Below are 15,641 nucleotides of genomic sequence, written 5' to 3' on the forward strand. Positions count from 1 at the left end.
GGGCCCCTTTTTTTAGTGGGGGGATAGGCTGAGAGAATCCTAAACAGACTCCACACCCCCAGCAGGGAGCCTGACGTGATGCTCCATCCCACAACTCTGAGATGCTCCATCCCACAACTCCGAGATCTTGACTTGAGCCGAAATCAACAGTTGGGCGCTGAAACAACTGAGCCACCAAGGTGCCTCCTCGTTCTGACCACTTTTTAACTTGATTGTGTCTCAAGTGATTTTGTTACTCCTCTGTGATTGGTTTTCCAAATTGTGTTATTTCTACTACATAACTCCTTGGTTGTGGAATACAGAGAGTTTTAGGTATATATATATTGTGTGTGTGTTTGTAGACTGATTTAACCTGGTGAGTGACTACGAAGTAGATTATAAAGGGCTATTAGCACTCATTAGTCCAGATTTAACTTTTCAAAGAAATCATGGTTAGGTTGCTGATTAAGTGAACTAGTACATTTATAGTAAATTCAGATGTTTTTATAACTTTATTACTTATTTTGATAAATGAATATTAACAGAAGACTAGCCCTAATGTCTGTCTTTAAAGTTCAGGAGAGAGTATATAAAATTTAAAGCAGAACTTCCCAGTGTTGGATCAGTGATCCAAACAATGTGAATTTAAAAACAAACTGGATTCAGATTTCAGCTGGAGGATTTTAGAGGTCATTTAGTTCGTTGCCTTCTTTTTGATTAATCGTGAGGAAAATGAGGTTCAGAGAGGTTAAGTGACTTGCCCAGTGCCACACGGCTAGTTCCTGGAAGAGCTGAGGCTAGCATAGCAGTTTCTTGCTGCACTTGCTGTGGTCTTACTGTAACTTGCCACTTCCTAATTAGTGGTTAAAGAGACATTGTATGTGTGCGTGCCTGAGTGTGTGTCTGTTTATGTTTGAGTCTTACATTTAGAGGAGAGAGTAAAGTTGATTGAGCACCTACTTGCTGAGCTCTTTTTAAAATGTATTATTTCGTATGGTTCTTGCATAGTCCTGTAAAGCGATTATTTTTTTTTTTAAAGATTTTATTTATTTCACACAGAGAGAGATCACAAGTAGGCAGAGAGGCAGGCAGAGAGAGAGGAGGAAGCAGGCTCCGCACTGAGCAGAGAGCCCGATGCGGGGCTCGATCCCAGGACCCTGGGATCATGACCTGAGCTGAAGGCAGAGGCTTCAACCCACTGAGCCACCCAGGCGCCCCTGTAAAGCGATTATTAACAGTCCCACTTTACAGATTATGAAACCGGGGTGCAGGAAGGCTACTAACTTGCGCAAGGTCGGGTGATTGGTGTTAGAGCTGGTATTTGAGCCTTGGGTCTTTCTGACGTACTCCTGCCATCATAACCCCACTGTAGCTCGCGTGTTAAGTAACTGAAGCCTTTTCAAGGGTGTGGGAGTGGTGATGGTTATCTTAAAGATATATCTGTTGCAGACTTCTCCCTCACTCTGTAAAATATATAGAGGTACCCAGATGTGTGCAGAAAGAGTCCTTCTCCGAACACTCATAGCACTTAGCGGATGTTTGGCTAATCTTCATACCATCTCTGTAAGATAAATGGTATTTTCTGGTTAGGCGGCTGAGGCCCAGATAGATTCAGGGACTTGCCTAATTCCTTATCACAAACCCACATGGCCCTGCTCCCAGTTCCGTTCTTCATCCCGTCTCACATAGATTTCACCACTTTTGTTCTTTCCTGTCTTACACCAAGATTGTTTAAGTACTTCCCAAAAATAATGAGCCACGTGTGGGTGTGTTCGTTCTCCAGAATGAATCACTGTGAAAGAGGCCATGAACCAACGAAGGGAGAATAAGTATCTGGAATCAGAGACTCTCGGCTCTCCTGTCTGCTAATTGACAGACTCTGAAGTGAGCTTTTTTGTTTTTGTTTTGTTTTTTTCCTTCTTAAAAGGCGGCTACAGGTCTGGCCTGTGTGTCCCGCTATGCTCAGAATAGCCCTCTTGGAGTTGTTCGTTTTCCCTTCTTGCTTCCCAAAATAGCCCCAGTGCTGTTCTCTTTGCTGGATGTCAGGGCACATGTACTGAGAGGTGTGTGCTCCATGGGGAACCCCTTTGTGCCTCCATGTCCTCCGTGACACAGAGGGGAGGGGCGTCAGCTTCCTTGGATGGCTGGTCAGGACTCCAGTGTGAGTAAAAGGTTTGGCTCGAGTATTAAGAAGGATGCAGAAGTAAATTTAAGTTAGCAAGAAGAATAAAAGAGGGAGCAAAAAGAGGTATTTGGGGGGAAATGAGGAGGTTTCTTTGTCTTTCTTGTGTCTAAAAAGGGTTGGAATCGAAGTTTAGGAAGAACTTATTTTTAAAAATTGCTTTTATGATTTGGATTCTAGTCTAAAGGGACCTGCTTTAAACTTCCTGCCCTTAAAATAGAACACTACCCTCACCCTTCAGCAGGTAGCTGCGTGTTTTGGAATTTCTCCCAGAAGAAAGGGCTCTGATCAAAGGCCTTACGTGAAGCCCCGCAGCGGCCTCGTACCTGTCAGTGTGCGCTCCCCTTTGTTTCCAGGCGTGGGAATGGCCAGAGATTGCATCATTTATAGAGCTTGAGGAAGGGGGCTTGGGCACGGAGATATTTAGAATCTGTCTTTGGAACTGAAAAGCCGAGAGATGCCTTCCAGTGTCTTGCAGGAAGAGACAAAGATAGACTGTTTACAGCCTGAAGGGGTGAGTTACAACAGGCTAGGTTTTCATGGGATTGGTCATAAACGTCTCTTCTCTAGGGGGCTTGGTTTGAATATATTCCCACTCGGTATCCAGATAGTAGTCAATGAGTGTCCAGTGTGGGACTTGGGTGGGCTGCCCCCTCCATTTCCCTATGGGCGTATGCTTCATTCAGCACCGAGTCCCAGCCCAAGTGTCCCAGCCGCGCTCCTGCCTGTTCCGAGAGGTCAGGGCTGGGTTAGGCTCATGGGAGACAGTGTTGGGGAGAACCAACTGCTGCTGTCTGTGCTATTCTTGTTAGATGGATAAATAAAGGATTTCAGATTCCAGGGCTGCTGAACTGGCTTTCAGAGGCGCCAAATTCATTTACAGTAATTTCCTGTCAATAGTGCACACTTATGTATAAAACACACCCAGCAGAACTCATTAGTCCCAGACATGATTGTACACACTGCCTATTTGGGGGGCACACGTGTGTGTGTGCGTGTGTGTGTGTAAAATATATTTACATATATTCATATATTTTATATATATGTATATATTTTACATACATATATAAGATTTTCAAGTGATATCCAGGGACCTTCCAGAGTAGGTTTAATTTTGAACACTTTTTATGCATCAGCTCGTTTGATCCTCCCAGTAACTCTTTGAGGTAAGCATTAATATTATCCTCGTTGGAGGTTATTCTTTTCACCCCTTGTGAGAGGTGCACCTGCCATGGACCAAAGGGAGAAGAAGGATATTGGACTAGTGGGTGGGAAGCTTTTCACGAGAAGTGATGGTCAGGCTGAATCTTAAAGGATTTGTGAGAAGTAGCCAGGGAAAAAAGCACTGCAGCAAAAGAATGTGTGAGAGCATGCTGCATTCAGAAAACTGTAGGCCTGCCTGGTGCCGGAGAAAGGGGATGGAATGATGAGCCACCATCAAGTGAGGGAGCCTGTGTGGCTTTGGATGGAGGATGTAGGGTTGGGGCAGGAGGTGGTGTCATCTTCTCCAAGGGGTAGGTGCCTTCCTCTCTCCTCAGGGATCTATATTTAAAGGAAAACTTCATTCCCAGCTACAGAATAATGTATAATGAGTCTAAGACAGAGTTCAAGAGGTGGTTTCTCTGTTTCTCATGGGCATTAGATAGGGCACTTAGAAGAAAATGGTGGAGCTTGGAAGCTGGGTTTCTGAGCTGAATAAGCAGGTGAAAAGTTGTTGCTCCCATTGATGGTGTCATCTTTCGTGCCCTGTCTGTATAAAAGCTCCTTATTTGGGAACATCAGGTGTGCTAAAGGGTTATATGCTAAGTCTGGAAAAGGACCTAGGAGGAGATCTCCCCATTAATGTCAGCGTACTCCCCAATCCTGCAGCTCTGCAGTGTGCATGTACCAGCTGCCTCCAGGCCAACTACACGTGTGAGACAGATGGGGCCTGCATGGTTTCCATTTTCAACCTGGATGGCATGGAGCACCACGTGCGTACCTGCATCCCCAAAGTGGAGCTGGTCCCTGCCGGGAAGCCCTTCTACTGCCTGAGCTCTGAGGACCTCCGCAACACCCACTGCTGCTATACTGACTTCTGCAACAAGATTGACCTGCGGGTGCCCAGTGGTGAGTGGACAACCTTGTTGGACTATTGGCTCATCCTGGAGGCAGGGCACCCCCATCATCTCATCCTTTGCTCTTTCCCAATCCCTTTGTTTGGCCATAGGTGAAGGTACCTTTTAGATGTTCTCCAGGGTGACAAGGGGGTGGGATTCCTCCCCAGTCAGGTCTGTGGACAAGAGGTTGGGGGTAGGCAGATGGTCAGCGTAGTCCCAAAAGGGAAAGCCGCGTTTTGGCTGCTGGCTGAGCAGCTGTGGGCAGCTGGTGAGGAATGGGAGAGCCAGGCAGGGATCCCCACGGGAAGGTATGGAGACAACCCCTGAGCTCTGTGAAGGCGGCTGCGGGCCAAGAGTGATGGCAAGATGGAAAGAGAGACCTGAGCTGGAAAAGAAGGACAGCAGTCACGGCTGAGGAGTGTTATTAGCTGGCACTCCTTTGCAAGTGTACCATATAGAAGGCATTACTGGGAGAGCAGAAGAGGAGAGACTTAAAGCTGCAGGGCTTAAAGCAGCTGTTACGAGTGGAAGAGCAGAAGCTGGCCTCTGTCTGGGGCACTGAGGCAGGATAGTCCCATGAAATGCTGCGGATGAGAGAGTGGATTGTGAGTCGGACTGTTGGAAAGGGCTCCTCCATTCGAGAGGATTGCATCTGAGAGCACCGGGCAGATAGACAGCCGGGTAAGACCAGGGAGGTCAAGGGCACCTTGAACACAGGCAGAGGGAAAGGGCATTTTTCACGTGGAGGGAGGTGTTGGGGACAGATAAGGCCAGAGCTTTCCCCTTTTTTTACTGTGTTCTTTCCCTCTCCTCTCTTACTTGACCCAGGTCACCTCAAGGAGTCTGAGCACCCTTCCATGTGGGGCCCTGTGGAGCTGGTGGGCATTATTGCTGGCCCAGTGTTCCTCCTGTTTCTCATCATCATCATTGTTTTCCTTGTCATTAACTATCATCAGCGTGTCTATCACAACCGCCAGAGACTGGACATGGAAGATCCCTCATGCGAGATGTGTCTCTCCAAAGACAAGACGCTCCAGGATCTTGTCTACGATCTCTCCACATCAGGGTCTGGCTCAGGTACCAAGTCCTTCAGTGATTATGTCTGTGGTTGGTCTTCGTCACTGGTTCCCAGCGGGATAGACCGTTTATGAAGAAGGCTGGGCCCTGTGCTTGTCTCTGCCAGCATGAAAGCATTTGGCTTCCTAATTCCCCTTCTTTTGGAGTCTGATATATAATAAGATAATGGGCCCACAGAAAAGCTTTCATTCCCTGGGATTCCAAAGGTCAACTGCAAAACTCTCCATTCCAGAAACCCCGCCTCTCTTCAAGTCTTATAACTGTGCATCTATTAAAATTCACCTGGTTCCAGCTGAGCAGTGGAGTGCTCAATGGAAGGGCCCCTTTGGAGAAACAGGAGTGTGTCGAGTTTCTGTGAGGTGGTGATAGCTAATCATTGATCTCTGAGCAACCACAAGGGGAGTTTAAGGACACTGAGTAAAGCTGAGAGCTGGGGTTTGGTGAATCATTGACTTGTACCAGTTGCCCAAGGGTTTTTTGGTGGGGGTTACGTAAAGGCAGCCTGGGCTGACAGCATGGGATCAGTACCATTTGTTTCCTGCACGGCCTGTTGGTAACCAAGTCTTTCTTAGATGAGGAAATTGAACCTAACCCTGGACCTTGGTGGGAGCCCGGAACTCAGGATAAAGGGACTGGGGTTGCTCAGGTCTCAGGGCATAGCTCAGCTAGCTATTAGATGTGAAAGGAGTACCGAAGAGTGTTTTTATGAAGACAGTCATTTTAGTGATGGTGGTATTTTGTCCTTGTTAAAAAAAAAAAAATCATCTGCAAAGGACTCTATTGCCATTCTGGCTAAAACATACAGAATTATATTGTGAGAATTTTGTGTGTGTTTACGTATGTTTCCTTGCCGTGTGACAAAGACTATTGTTCCATAGGGAAATTATGCCATCAGTCATGGCCAGACATTCCTCCTTGAACACAAGGAATACTTTGAGCTGTGACATCTCCTGAATTTCAGTGGTTTTGCCTTTATTAAGCTCTGCAGTAGAGAGTGCCAAAATGATGGATATATTTAAAAGCTGCATATTTTTAGGAAGAGAGAAAATACATGTCTTGTTCTTTGCTGAAAGAGGTAGGGCAGTGGTTAGAACTGCCTGACTGACTCTGCGACTTAATTTGCTTTCACAGGAGGGTAGCTCAGGTTTTCTGAGTTCTTTTGGAGATCAGAACTAGCCAAAGCTAATGAAGGTCCACTGTCGTCACTTAGTCCTCTGGAGTAAAATGATAATATTAACGATTTCTCCTTGTTCAAGTCCCTTCTTAATTCCAAATATGCAAAGCTTTGAAGGTGTTGGCCTTTTAATACTGTGGTTTTTAAAGTGATAAGTGTTCATGTGGCTTTCAGTTCCCTTCAGCACGTATGTGTTGAAGGCCCTCTGGGTGACACAAGGTAAACAAAGATGACAAGGGCTGACCCAGGATCAGATAGAAGAGATGGGGATTGCTGGGAAAGGGTCTCATGGGGGAGGTGCCTTTAAAGGGGCCTTGAAGACGGAGTTGGATGTTTTATGAGAGGTAAGAGGACAGGGAACATTCCAGGCCAAGGAAAACCCCTTGAGCTAAAGGACAAAAGGGCACAGAAGCTCACCATGTGTTCAGGGGACAATACAGAGACAGGGATGCCCTGCCCACACTGGGGGGTGGGGACTGGCAGCACAGCATGGGTGGGCAGGACCTTGGGTGCTATTCTTTATCTTGTAAGGCAAGAGGCATCTCCCGGAAGTTTTCATGTGGCAAAGTAAACATTCATGTTTTCCGGTTGAAGGAATTCTGGCAGTGGTGTGGAGGGTGAATTCACTCATTCACCAGCCCCCCCCATTAGGGAGGGCAGGGTGAAGCAAGGCTGTGTGTGGGTGTGCAGGGCAGGAGGAGGAAGACAGGGGAGGTGGAAAGACCAGTTGGGGAGTCTTTTAAAGAAGGACCAGAACTGGGCTCAGGGGAATGGAGAGGAGGGGTCTGATGTGAGAGACATGTTGGTGGTTACAGAGTTGTAGTTAAAAGCATAAACTTCAGGGGGCACCTGGATAGCTCAGTGGGTTGAGCCTCTGCTTTCAGCTCAGGTCATGATCTCAGGGTCCTGGGATCAAGTCTAGCATCGGGCTCTCTGCTCAGCAGGGAGCCTGCTTCCCCCTCTCCCTCTGCCTGCCTCTCTGCTTACTTGTGATCTCTCCGTGTCAAATAAATAAAATCTTAGAAAAACAAAACAAAACCATAAACTTTGGGAGCAGGCAGTTCTAAACTTAAATCCCTTCTTTGCCACTTGCTGCCTGTATGAGTTCAAATGGGTTACTTAATTTTCCCTTTTGAGCCTTCGTTTTCTCATCTGTAAAATGGGGATAATAACACCATCTACCTTATAGGTGGTTGTGAGGAAATGAGATGATTTATCTAAAGCTTTATCATAGTTCCTGGTGCACAGTAAGCCTCCGGTAAATGGTATTCACATCCACAGGACTTAGGGATTAATAACATGTTTATTTGGTCTGGGAGAGGATGTGAGAGAGCTCCGAGTCAGTCCTAAGGGTATCTGTGATTGGATAGATAGGGAGACTACTGAAGGGGGCACATGAAGCAGTAAATGAGCCCTGCGAAAGACAGTAAAGTTACTCTTAGGATAAGCGTGGGTTGTCTCTTGTTGCATATCTGGAGCTTGACCTGTGAGCAGAGCTTTGGAGAGAGGTGGGAACCTTGCCTGCCTGACCAGTTGGGCTTTCATGGGCCACACAGCACCGCCCTCTAGTGGCTGTAGAGGGGAGCTGCCTGAGGCACCCCCAGTCCTCCAGCGCTCTTTCCTCTTCTCTGCCCTCTTTCCTCTTCAGTTAGCATAAAGCAGATATGGGTGGACTGGCCCACAAGAGGCCGACTGCAGAGTTGGTAAATCTGGTCACATGTGTGCAAATCTGTCTCCCATACTAACTGAAAAAAAAAATTTGCTTAGATAAGGCGTAGCTAATCTCGTGCGTTTCTGTTTCTGTGTCCACTCACTACCAGTTGCTGCCTGGTTTAGCCCTCTGACTGCTCACCTAGCCATGGTGCAGGGGCAGCCACAGCTGTCCTTGGTCATTGGACGAGGGTGGATTGGAGGCATTGTGTGGTAATGGCCTTTCCAGTGTGGCAGTGAGAGTGGGAGTTGCAAAGTTCAGCGAATTTTCAATATCTGCCTTTCATTCTTTGGTCCACAGGGTTGCCCCTTTTTGTCCAGCGCACAGTGGCCCGAACCATCGTTTTGCAGGAGATTATTGGCAAGGGCCGGTTTGGGGAAGTGTGGCGTGGCCGCTGGAGGGGTGGTGATGTGGCTGTGAAGATTTTCTCTTCTCGTGAAGAACGGTCTTGGTTCCGGGAAGCAGAGATATACCAAACGGTCATGCTGCGCCACGAAAACATCCTTGGATTTATTGCTGCTGACAATAAAGGTAATGAGCCAGGTTTGGGTATGGGGGGATCCCAGAGCCAGCAGTAGCCCCAGAGGGTGGGGGTCACTGGGGAAGTTGAACAGCTATGGGACCGCCTTCAGAGTTACTCCCATAGAAAGAGAATCCGAATAAGCTGACAGTCCTTCCAACTTTTCTTCTATGAAAAGCTTACACCAAAACCCAGGCTCTTCAGCAAGCAAAGCTATTAAGCAGATAAACAAGATCAGCCCCTCCCCCTGCCTGCTTACTCTACATTCCTAACACCCCTTCCCCTCACCCCTAATGTAGTCCCGGCAGGGGCTCCAGTTAATTTACCTTGAAAATCACTAGAATGAAGAATTACAACCTCATCCCCTGCCAGGGCAGGAGAGCCCTGAAAAGTGTGTGGTCCATGTTCTGTGATGTAATTGGCAGTGACCACATGTGTAGTGGAGCGGGCAGCATAGCAGGGATGACCTGGCTTCCCACAGAGTGTCACCTCCTCATGGTCTTTAGGCTCCGCTTTTGGTCGGCTTGGACCTGGGGTCCCTTGGTTCCTCCTTCCTCTCCCTTCTCATTTTCATTTAATTTTGGAGTCTCTGTTGTGTGGCCAGGCATATCCTTGTTTTTGAGGGCTTCACTGACCAGCAGAGCGAGAGGTTAACGAATAGTTGATTCGAGGAATTCTAGGAAGCTAGACTCTCATAGCAATCTATTAGCTAATCGATTAATCGAAAGCCAATCAGTCTAAAGCTCTTCCATTGAGCAAAAATTGGGAGTGAGATGGGGGTCAGGGAGGTCCCACGTGAGCTTGATTGAGACCAGGGTGTCAGGAGTCCGTCAGGAAGAAGAATCAGTGGGAAGGGCACTGCAGACACACATGTAGAGGTGAGGAGTGTCTGGGATCCTGCAGGTCATGTGGGTGGAGAGGCTGCCACCACCAGACTGTGAAGGGCCTCCTAGAGAGCCTTACGGTTTATTCTGAGATAGTGGGGAGTACTTGGCATTTCAGTCATTAATTCACTAACAGCCATTGACCACTGTAGGGGAAGACCTCTGCCAGCTGCTTTGATCGTCACAGGGAGCAAATCGTGGGCCTTGTCCTTGCAGCTTCCAGAGAGAGGGGGAGGCAGGCATGTGGGCAGGTAGCGCACCTGAAGTCGGAAAGACCGGGAGGTGTTTGCTTGTGCATTTGAGAGAGTCGCCCTGACAGCTGTGACACAGGCTGCTCCCATGACATGGCAGTTTCTAGAAGTTAGTGTCTCCAAAGCCTGCAGAAGATGTTAACTATTTATTCTTCTTTCCTAAGACCACAGCAGACTGCCGATTCCTTGCATTGCTTGGGTGGGGGGGATTGTCATATGGCCCCAACTGCCCCTAAGTGGAAGAGGCTCGGACTCAAACATGGGGGAAGAAGGGGAAGAGAGCATGTTTATTCCCTCTGAGTAAATTATGCTTTTTATTATTATTTTTTAACAGCAACATCTTTTGAGAGCACTTCAATTTTATATACAGGTTAAAGGCTCAGAAGATGTCTTCCCTTCTAACTTTGACTTACTGCCAGGGTCCTCCCAACTTCAGGGCTGGTTGGAGTGCCAGAGCAGGTTGTTGGGTGGGCTCCTTGTTCGTAATCAGAGAAGCCAGAATTGGTGCTGTTCCAAAAGCCACTCCCTGTATTGATTCTGGCAGCCTGTATGAATAGGGATCTGGCTGTAAAAACTCACATTAGGGCCAAGGGAGGAAGAAAAATCGGACTCCTTCGTTTTTGCCTTTTTAGCATGATATATATATAGGTGTCCTGGAACTAGCACCGGCCTGGAATTTGGAGATCTCAATCCAATTTCCAATCTTCCTATTGACAGCAGCATAACCTAATTAGATTACCTTAGATTACCAGCTTTGGGTTTTTCTTTTTCTCCTTCCTCCTTCCTACTACACACTGCCTCTCATCCCCTACCCCGTAGAAAAACGCGTGCTGTCCACCTTCCATTGCTCTTCTGGGGATAAGGTGACCTTTCTGCAATACTTGGAATTGTGCTCTTCATGCACTGAAAAGCATTTTTTTTTGTCTGGAATATAAGAACACACTAAGGAGCTCTTTGCTCTTCTCCCAGAGAGAAAGAGCTCATGGCCTGGAAGGAGCAGTGGCCTGAGAGGAAGCATTACGGATGAGCCAGCTGGGGGGCTGGGCTATGCTCACAGGCTCGTGGAGCACAGAGGAGGGTCTGCAAAGCCTTCCTCGTTGGCCACAGCGGGTGCAGCCAGTCACAGTCTAATGAGTAGATGAGTAGGTCGTGTTCAGACTCTGACAGCACCTGCCAGAAATAAGGGAGCCTGTCTAAGAAAGAACATCATTCTTCTGTCCTTCCTGGACCCCCACACTGGTGATCAAGTATAGATGAAACGGGTACAGAGGGGGAGGCTCAGGAGGTGTGGAGGCCACCATGAAATCAGGCGTCTAGTTGGGAGTTCATGCTGTTCACCTATTCTTTCTTTCCTGCCTTAACCGTTTTGCTGGTAGTTGTGCCTCTTCCAGAACTCCTCTGTGGTTCTCTGCAGATAATGGCACCTGGACACAGCTGTGGCTCGTCTCAGACTACCATGAGCATGGCTCCCTGTTTGATTATCTTAACCGATACACAGTGACCATTGAGGGGATGATTAAGCTGGCCTTGTCTGCAGCTAGTGGGCTAGCACACCTGCACATGGAGATTGTGGGCACCCAAGGTGAGTGGACCCCGCCAGAGCGCCAGGAAGTTGAGTAGACTTTGAAAGCCGGTACCATCCAGGTTTAGTTTCCAGAACGCCTTTTTCCTGAGGTGGTTGGAGGTGGGCCTCAAGAACTGTGGCCCAATCTAAGGGAGAGAGGTTTGAGTTTCCCTTGAGAACAAGAGGTGTCTCCAGTGGGGTCTTTCCACCTCTGTCTTTAGAATTTTCTCAGGGCTCTGGAACATAAAGTTTCCATTGTTTGTCAACGGCTGGCCTGGCATGATTGCTGAGTGGTGAGCTAGTGTTCTGTCATCCCCGAAGGCTTCACACACATGTAAAAGAATGGAGCCCAGAGGAGAAAGGGAGCTAGGGCAGAGGAACACAGTTCACTAAAGTCACGTCACACATTCGCTGTTGGGGACAGTTGGCTTACAGACACTGGGCTTTTTCTAATCTAGGAAGGTTCTCCTGGAGGAAACAGACCTCAAGCTTCCTTGTAGGTTGACTGTGACATCAGCTCTTTGGGGTATCATGGTTCCTTTTTTTTTTTCTTTTAAAGATTTATTTATTTGACACCGAGAGAGAAATCGTAAGTAGGCAGAGAGACAAGCAGAGAGAGGGGGGGAAGCAGGCTCCCTGTTGAGCAGAGAGCCCAATTTGGGGCCCAATCCCAGGACCCTGAGATCTTGACCTGAGCCAAAGGCAGAGGCTTAACACACTGAACCACCCGGGTGCCCCTGGGGGATCATGGTTCTCCTCCATATTGTGGGTGTGCTCCCTGATTTCTGGTTGACCAGGGCAATGGCTCTTGCTGGCCCTGACTGGAAACCAACCATTAACATGTGTGACGGTAGCAGGCCTTCTCTTCGCCTCTTTGACAGTGAGAGTCTAGCAAATACAGCAGTTCTTCTTGGAATTCCTTTGCAGTTCTATCCTGGAGTGTATCAGTTCAGGGAAAAGAATGGAGGAGACATGAGAATCACTAATGTGCATGTCCTTCTGAGCTCTTCACTTACCCACATTAATGTGTTTCGTCCTCACATAGCTGTCAAGTAAGGATTGGGGTAGCCTCATGTTGTGGATGAGAAGACAGAGGTACAGATGGGTTAAGTCGCCTTTTAGGGTTACGGGGTTAGTGGAAGGCAAAGCCAGAAGTAGGACCCACATAGTCTGGCTGCGGAGTCTTAGGCTTTTAACATGTATGCTCTCTCTATATAAAGATCCATATTTTCTTTTCTCTGCCAGGGAAGCCTGGAATTGCTCACCGAGACTTAAAATCAAAGAACATCCTGGTGAAGAAAAATGGCATGTGTGCCATCGCAGACCTGGGCCTGGCTGTCCGCCATGATGCAGTCACGGACACCATCGACATTGCCCCGAATCAGAGGGTGGGGACCAAACGGTAGGAAGGCCTTGGGCCTCTGACTTTGCCCTGCCCTTGTACCGAGGCGCGCACGAGCGCCCATCTCCCTCTCTGCAAAGGAGAAAGAGACATAGACATGGAGGTGTGGCTGAATCGAAGCCCCACCCCGTGCACTGGAAAGCTGTGCTGGTTGCATCCAACAGATGCGGGTGTCGTGAGCCTGGCTCTAAAGAACGAGACACACGTAGCTGTTCTTGGTGTTGGGCAGGGGAGGCAGCAGAACAAGAGAATCTGGAGAAAGATCTGAGAGGGGGCAGGCCACAGACTTGGCTGGGGCAGGGAGGAAGAATGTGTAGTCCCAAGGGTGCTTTGCTGACGCAGGGGTATGTCTGCTCTGGGGTCAGAGCAGGTTTGCCCACCCCGAGCAGAGGTGACTTAGGGTGGAGAGTTGGGGCACCTTTAGGATTATGGGTCTGCTTCCTGCTTCATACAGAAGTGAAGGAAGGAGTAAGGAATTATGATTGTAGATTGATTTCATGAGTTAGAAACGGAGTGTCTTGTAATGGGACAGAAGAGGAGATCTATTTATCTGCCAGATTTCAGTGAATTTCACTCAGGTGTGCTGCTGCTTTCCTCCCTCTTCACCTATATGAGTGCAGCTACCTAGGCCCCAAAGTGTGAGGCCTGAGGTGACCCCCCCCCCCATTGGCCTTCAGGTCGGGGGGATGCTAAGGGGTAGGGGGACTGGCTCGAGTAGTACTATTTAATCAAGGAAGAATTAGCAATCACCTAGAATTAATTTCATTTTTATCTGTAATTAGGTAAGATAACAAAAGATGTTCAGAGTGAAATTTAAACTCAACCCTTCACTGTGGCTACATTTAATAAAGTCCAAGACCCCACAAGCCACCAGATATTATGGGTTGTTACTACCCTGTGATCCACAGAACAAATACTACTGTCAGGAAATCAGAACATGCAAAACATGCTTACATCTCGATGGTTAAAAAATAGAGGTACAAAAAGAGCGGCCTAGTATCACCCAGCTCTGGCTGAAGTTTCGAATCCAAAACATGGGAGTTTGCAGTAAAGAGAATTGATCACTTCCTGTTCCCCAAGGAACATTCTTGGGGTGATGCCTTTCTACATTCCGAGGGCCCCTGAATCACTACTTGGATTTAAACGAAGAAATCGTTTTCTTGGCGTGATTTTGCTTCCTTTGCTCTTGCAGATACATGGCCCCCGAAGTGCTCGATGAAACCATTAACATGAAGCACTTCGACTCCTTCAAATGTGCTGATATTTATGCCCTCGGGCTTGTGTATTGGGAGATTGCTCGGAGATGCAATTCTGGAGGTACCTTTCTTTTTTGCCTTCTCTTGCTCCCCCGTCCCAGTCCAGCTTGCCGGATCCACTGAGGGAGCTCACCTGAGGGAGCTGGTGTTTCTGTGCCTCCTTTCTCTTTACAACCTATTGGGTGTCTAAAGCCAGAGCCCATCACACCTCGGGTCCTCATCAAAGATGAGGGAATCTTGGAGGTGATTGTACTAAAAGTGTGTCGACTCTGTTGCATAGTGCTTTTTACAAAATTGTATTTATTTTTAAAATTATTTTTATTTATTTGAGAGAGAGAGTGTGAGTGTGCTGATGGTTCAGGGGTTGGCAGAGGGAGAGAGAGAGACTCTCAAACAGGCTCCACGCACAGCCTGGAACTCGACTCAATCCCAGGACCCCGAGATCATGACCTAAACCGAGATCAAGAGTTGAATGAATGCTTAACCGACCATGCCATCCAGGTGCCCCTGTAGAATAGTGTTTTACATTGTGGTAACCATTCTGGAGGCTTATTTGGCTTGGTTTTTTGTTTGTTTCTTTTTTTTTTTTTTTTTAAACACATTGTCCTTGTCCTCAGAGTTTGGGAAAGCCCCGGGCAGGAATAGCCCAGGACTAATGCAGGGCCTCCCTTTCCATGAGAGGCAGGGAGTATGTTCTGACACCAGCTCTCAGGCCATAGTACTGATCAGATAATGGTGGTAATTTCTGAATTTGGAACAGAAAGTTTATTAACATACAGGATTTTCTCAAAATGAGTTAGGTTTTTATTCTGTAATTGTTTCTTACACCTTTGGCATTTGCACTGCTCCCCCATACCAGAATCCAGTAAAAGGTAGTATCAGATCTAGCAGGAAACATTTTTTATCATTAGCTTAGTACATCAGTATTATACAGTGACTTCTAACTTTTCTGCCATGTGAACAAATTCAGGAACCACTAGAATCTTTCCCTCAGCCATTTGTCTCTGATGTAAAAGATTCCAGGTCAATGGAAATGAAATAAATAAAAATTAAGTGAACTTAAAAGAACTGTTAAGTCTTCCAGTGGAACGCTCTTCTGTTTTACTCACCTTTTCCATCTCTCATGTGTTTGGGAAGATTCACATTATGGAGCAGGCACCCAGGTATTATTCATGGAATTGCACATACAACATATTTAAAAATTTATTTTTAAAGCAAATTATACCCCCCAGCCCCCAACATGGGACTTGAACTCATGATCCTGACATTAAGAGTCCTGTGCTTGGGATGCCTGGGTGGCTTAGTTGGTTGAATGGCTGCTTTTGGCTTGGGTCATCATGCCCGCGTCCTGGGATGAGTCCCGCGTCGGGGTCCTTACTCGGCAGGGAGCCTGCTTCTCCTTCTGCCTCAGCCTGCCATTCTGCCTGCCTGTGCTCGCTCACTCTCTCTGACAAAAAAAAAAATTATTACTATTATTTTTTAAAGAGTCGTGTGCTCTACTGACTAAGCCAGCCAGGCACCCCTGAAATGTGGATCATTATA

At 47.4% G+C, this 15,641-nt stretch overlaps 1 protein-coding gene across 2 annotated transcripts in view; it reads left to right on the plus strand.

Annotated features, from left to right (window-relative positions):
- ACVR1B (activin A receptor type 1B) overlaps nucleotides 1-15,641 on the plus strand; it is a 35,528-nt gene that overhangs the window by 13,334 nt on the left and 6,553 nt on the right. For both annotated transcript variants that reach the window (XM_059403164.1, XM_059403165.1), the window contains 6 exons: nucleotides 4,031-4,270; nucleotides 5,089-5,337; nucleotides 8,523-8,753; nucleotides 11,292-11,459; nucleotides 12,687-12,843; nucleotides 14,036-14,160. In XM_059403164.1, the coding sequence (XP_059259147.1) occupies nucleotides 4,031-4,270; nucleotides 5,089-5,337; nucleotides 8,523-8,753; nucleotides 11,292-11,459; nucleotides 12,687-12,843; nucleotides 14,036-14,160 (1,170 nt within the window). The remainder of the gene's footprint in view (nucleotides 1-4,030; nucleotides 4,271-5,088; nucleotides 5,338-8,522; nucleotides 8,754-11,291; nucleotides 11,460-12,686; nucleotides 12,844-14,035; nucleotides 14,161-15,641) is intronic.

This window comes from Mustela nigripes, chromosome 6, assembly GCF_022355385.1.
Source record: "Mustela nigripes isolate SB6536 chromosome 6, MUSNIG.SB6536, whole genome shotgun sequence".
In the NCBI taxonomy this organism is placed as follows: domain Eukaryota; kingdom Metazoa; phylum Chordata; class Mammalia; order Carnivora; family Mustelidae; genus Mustela; species Mustela nigripes.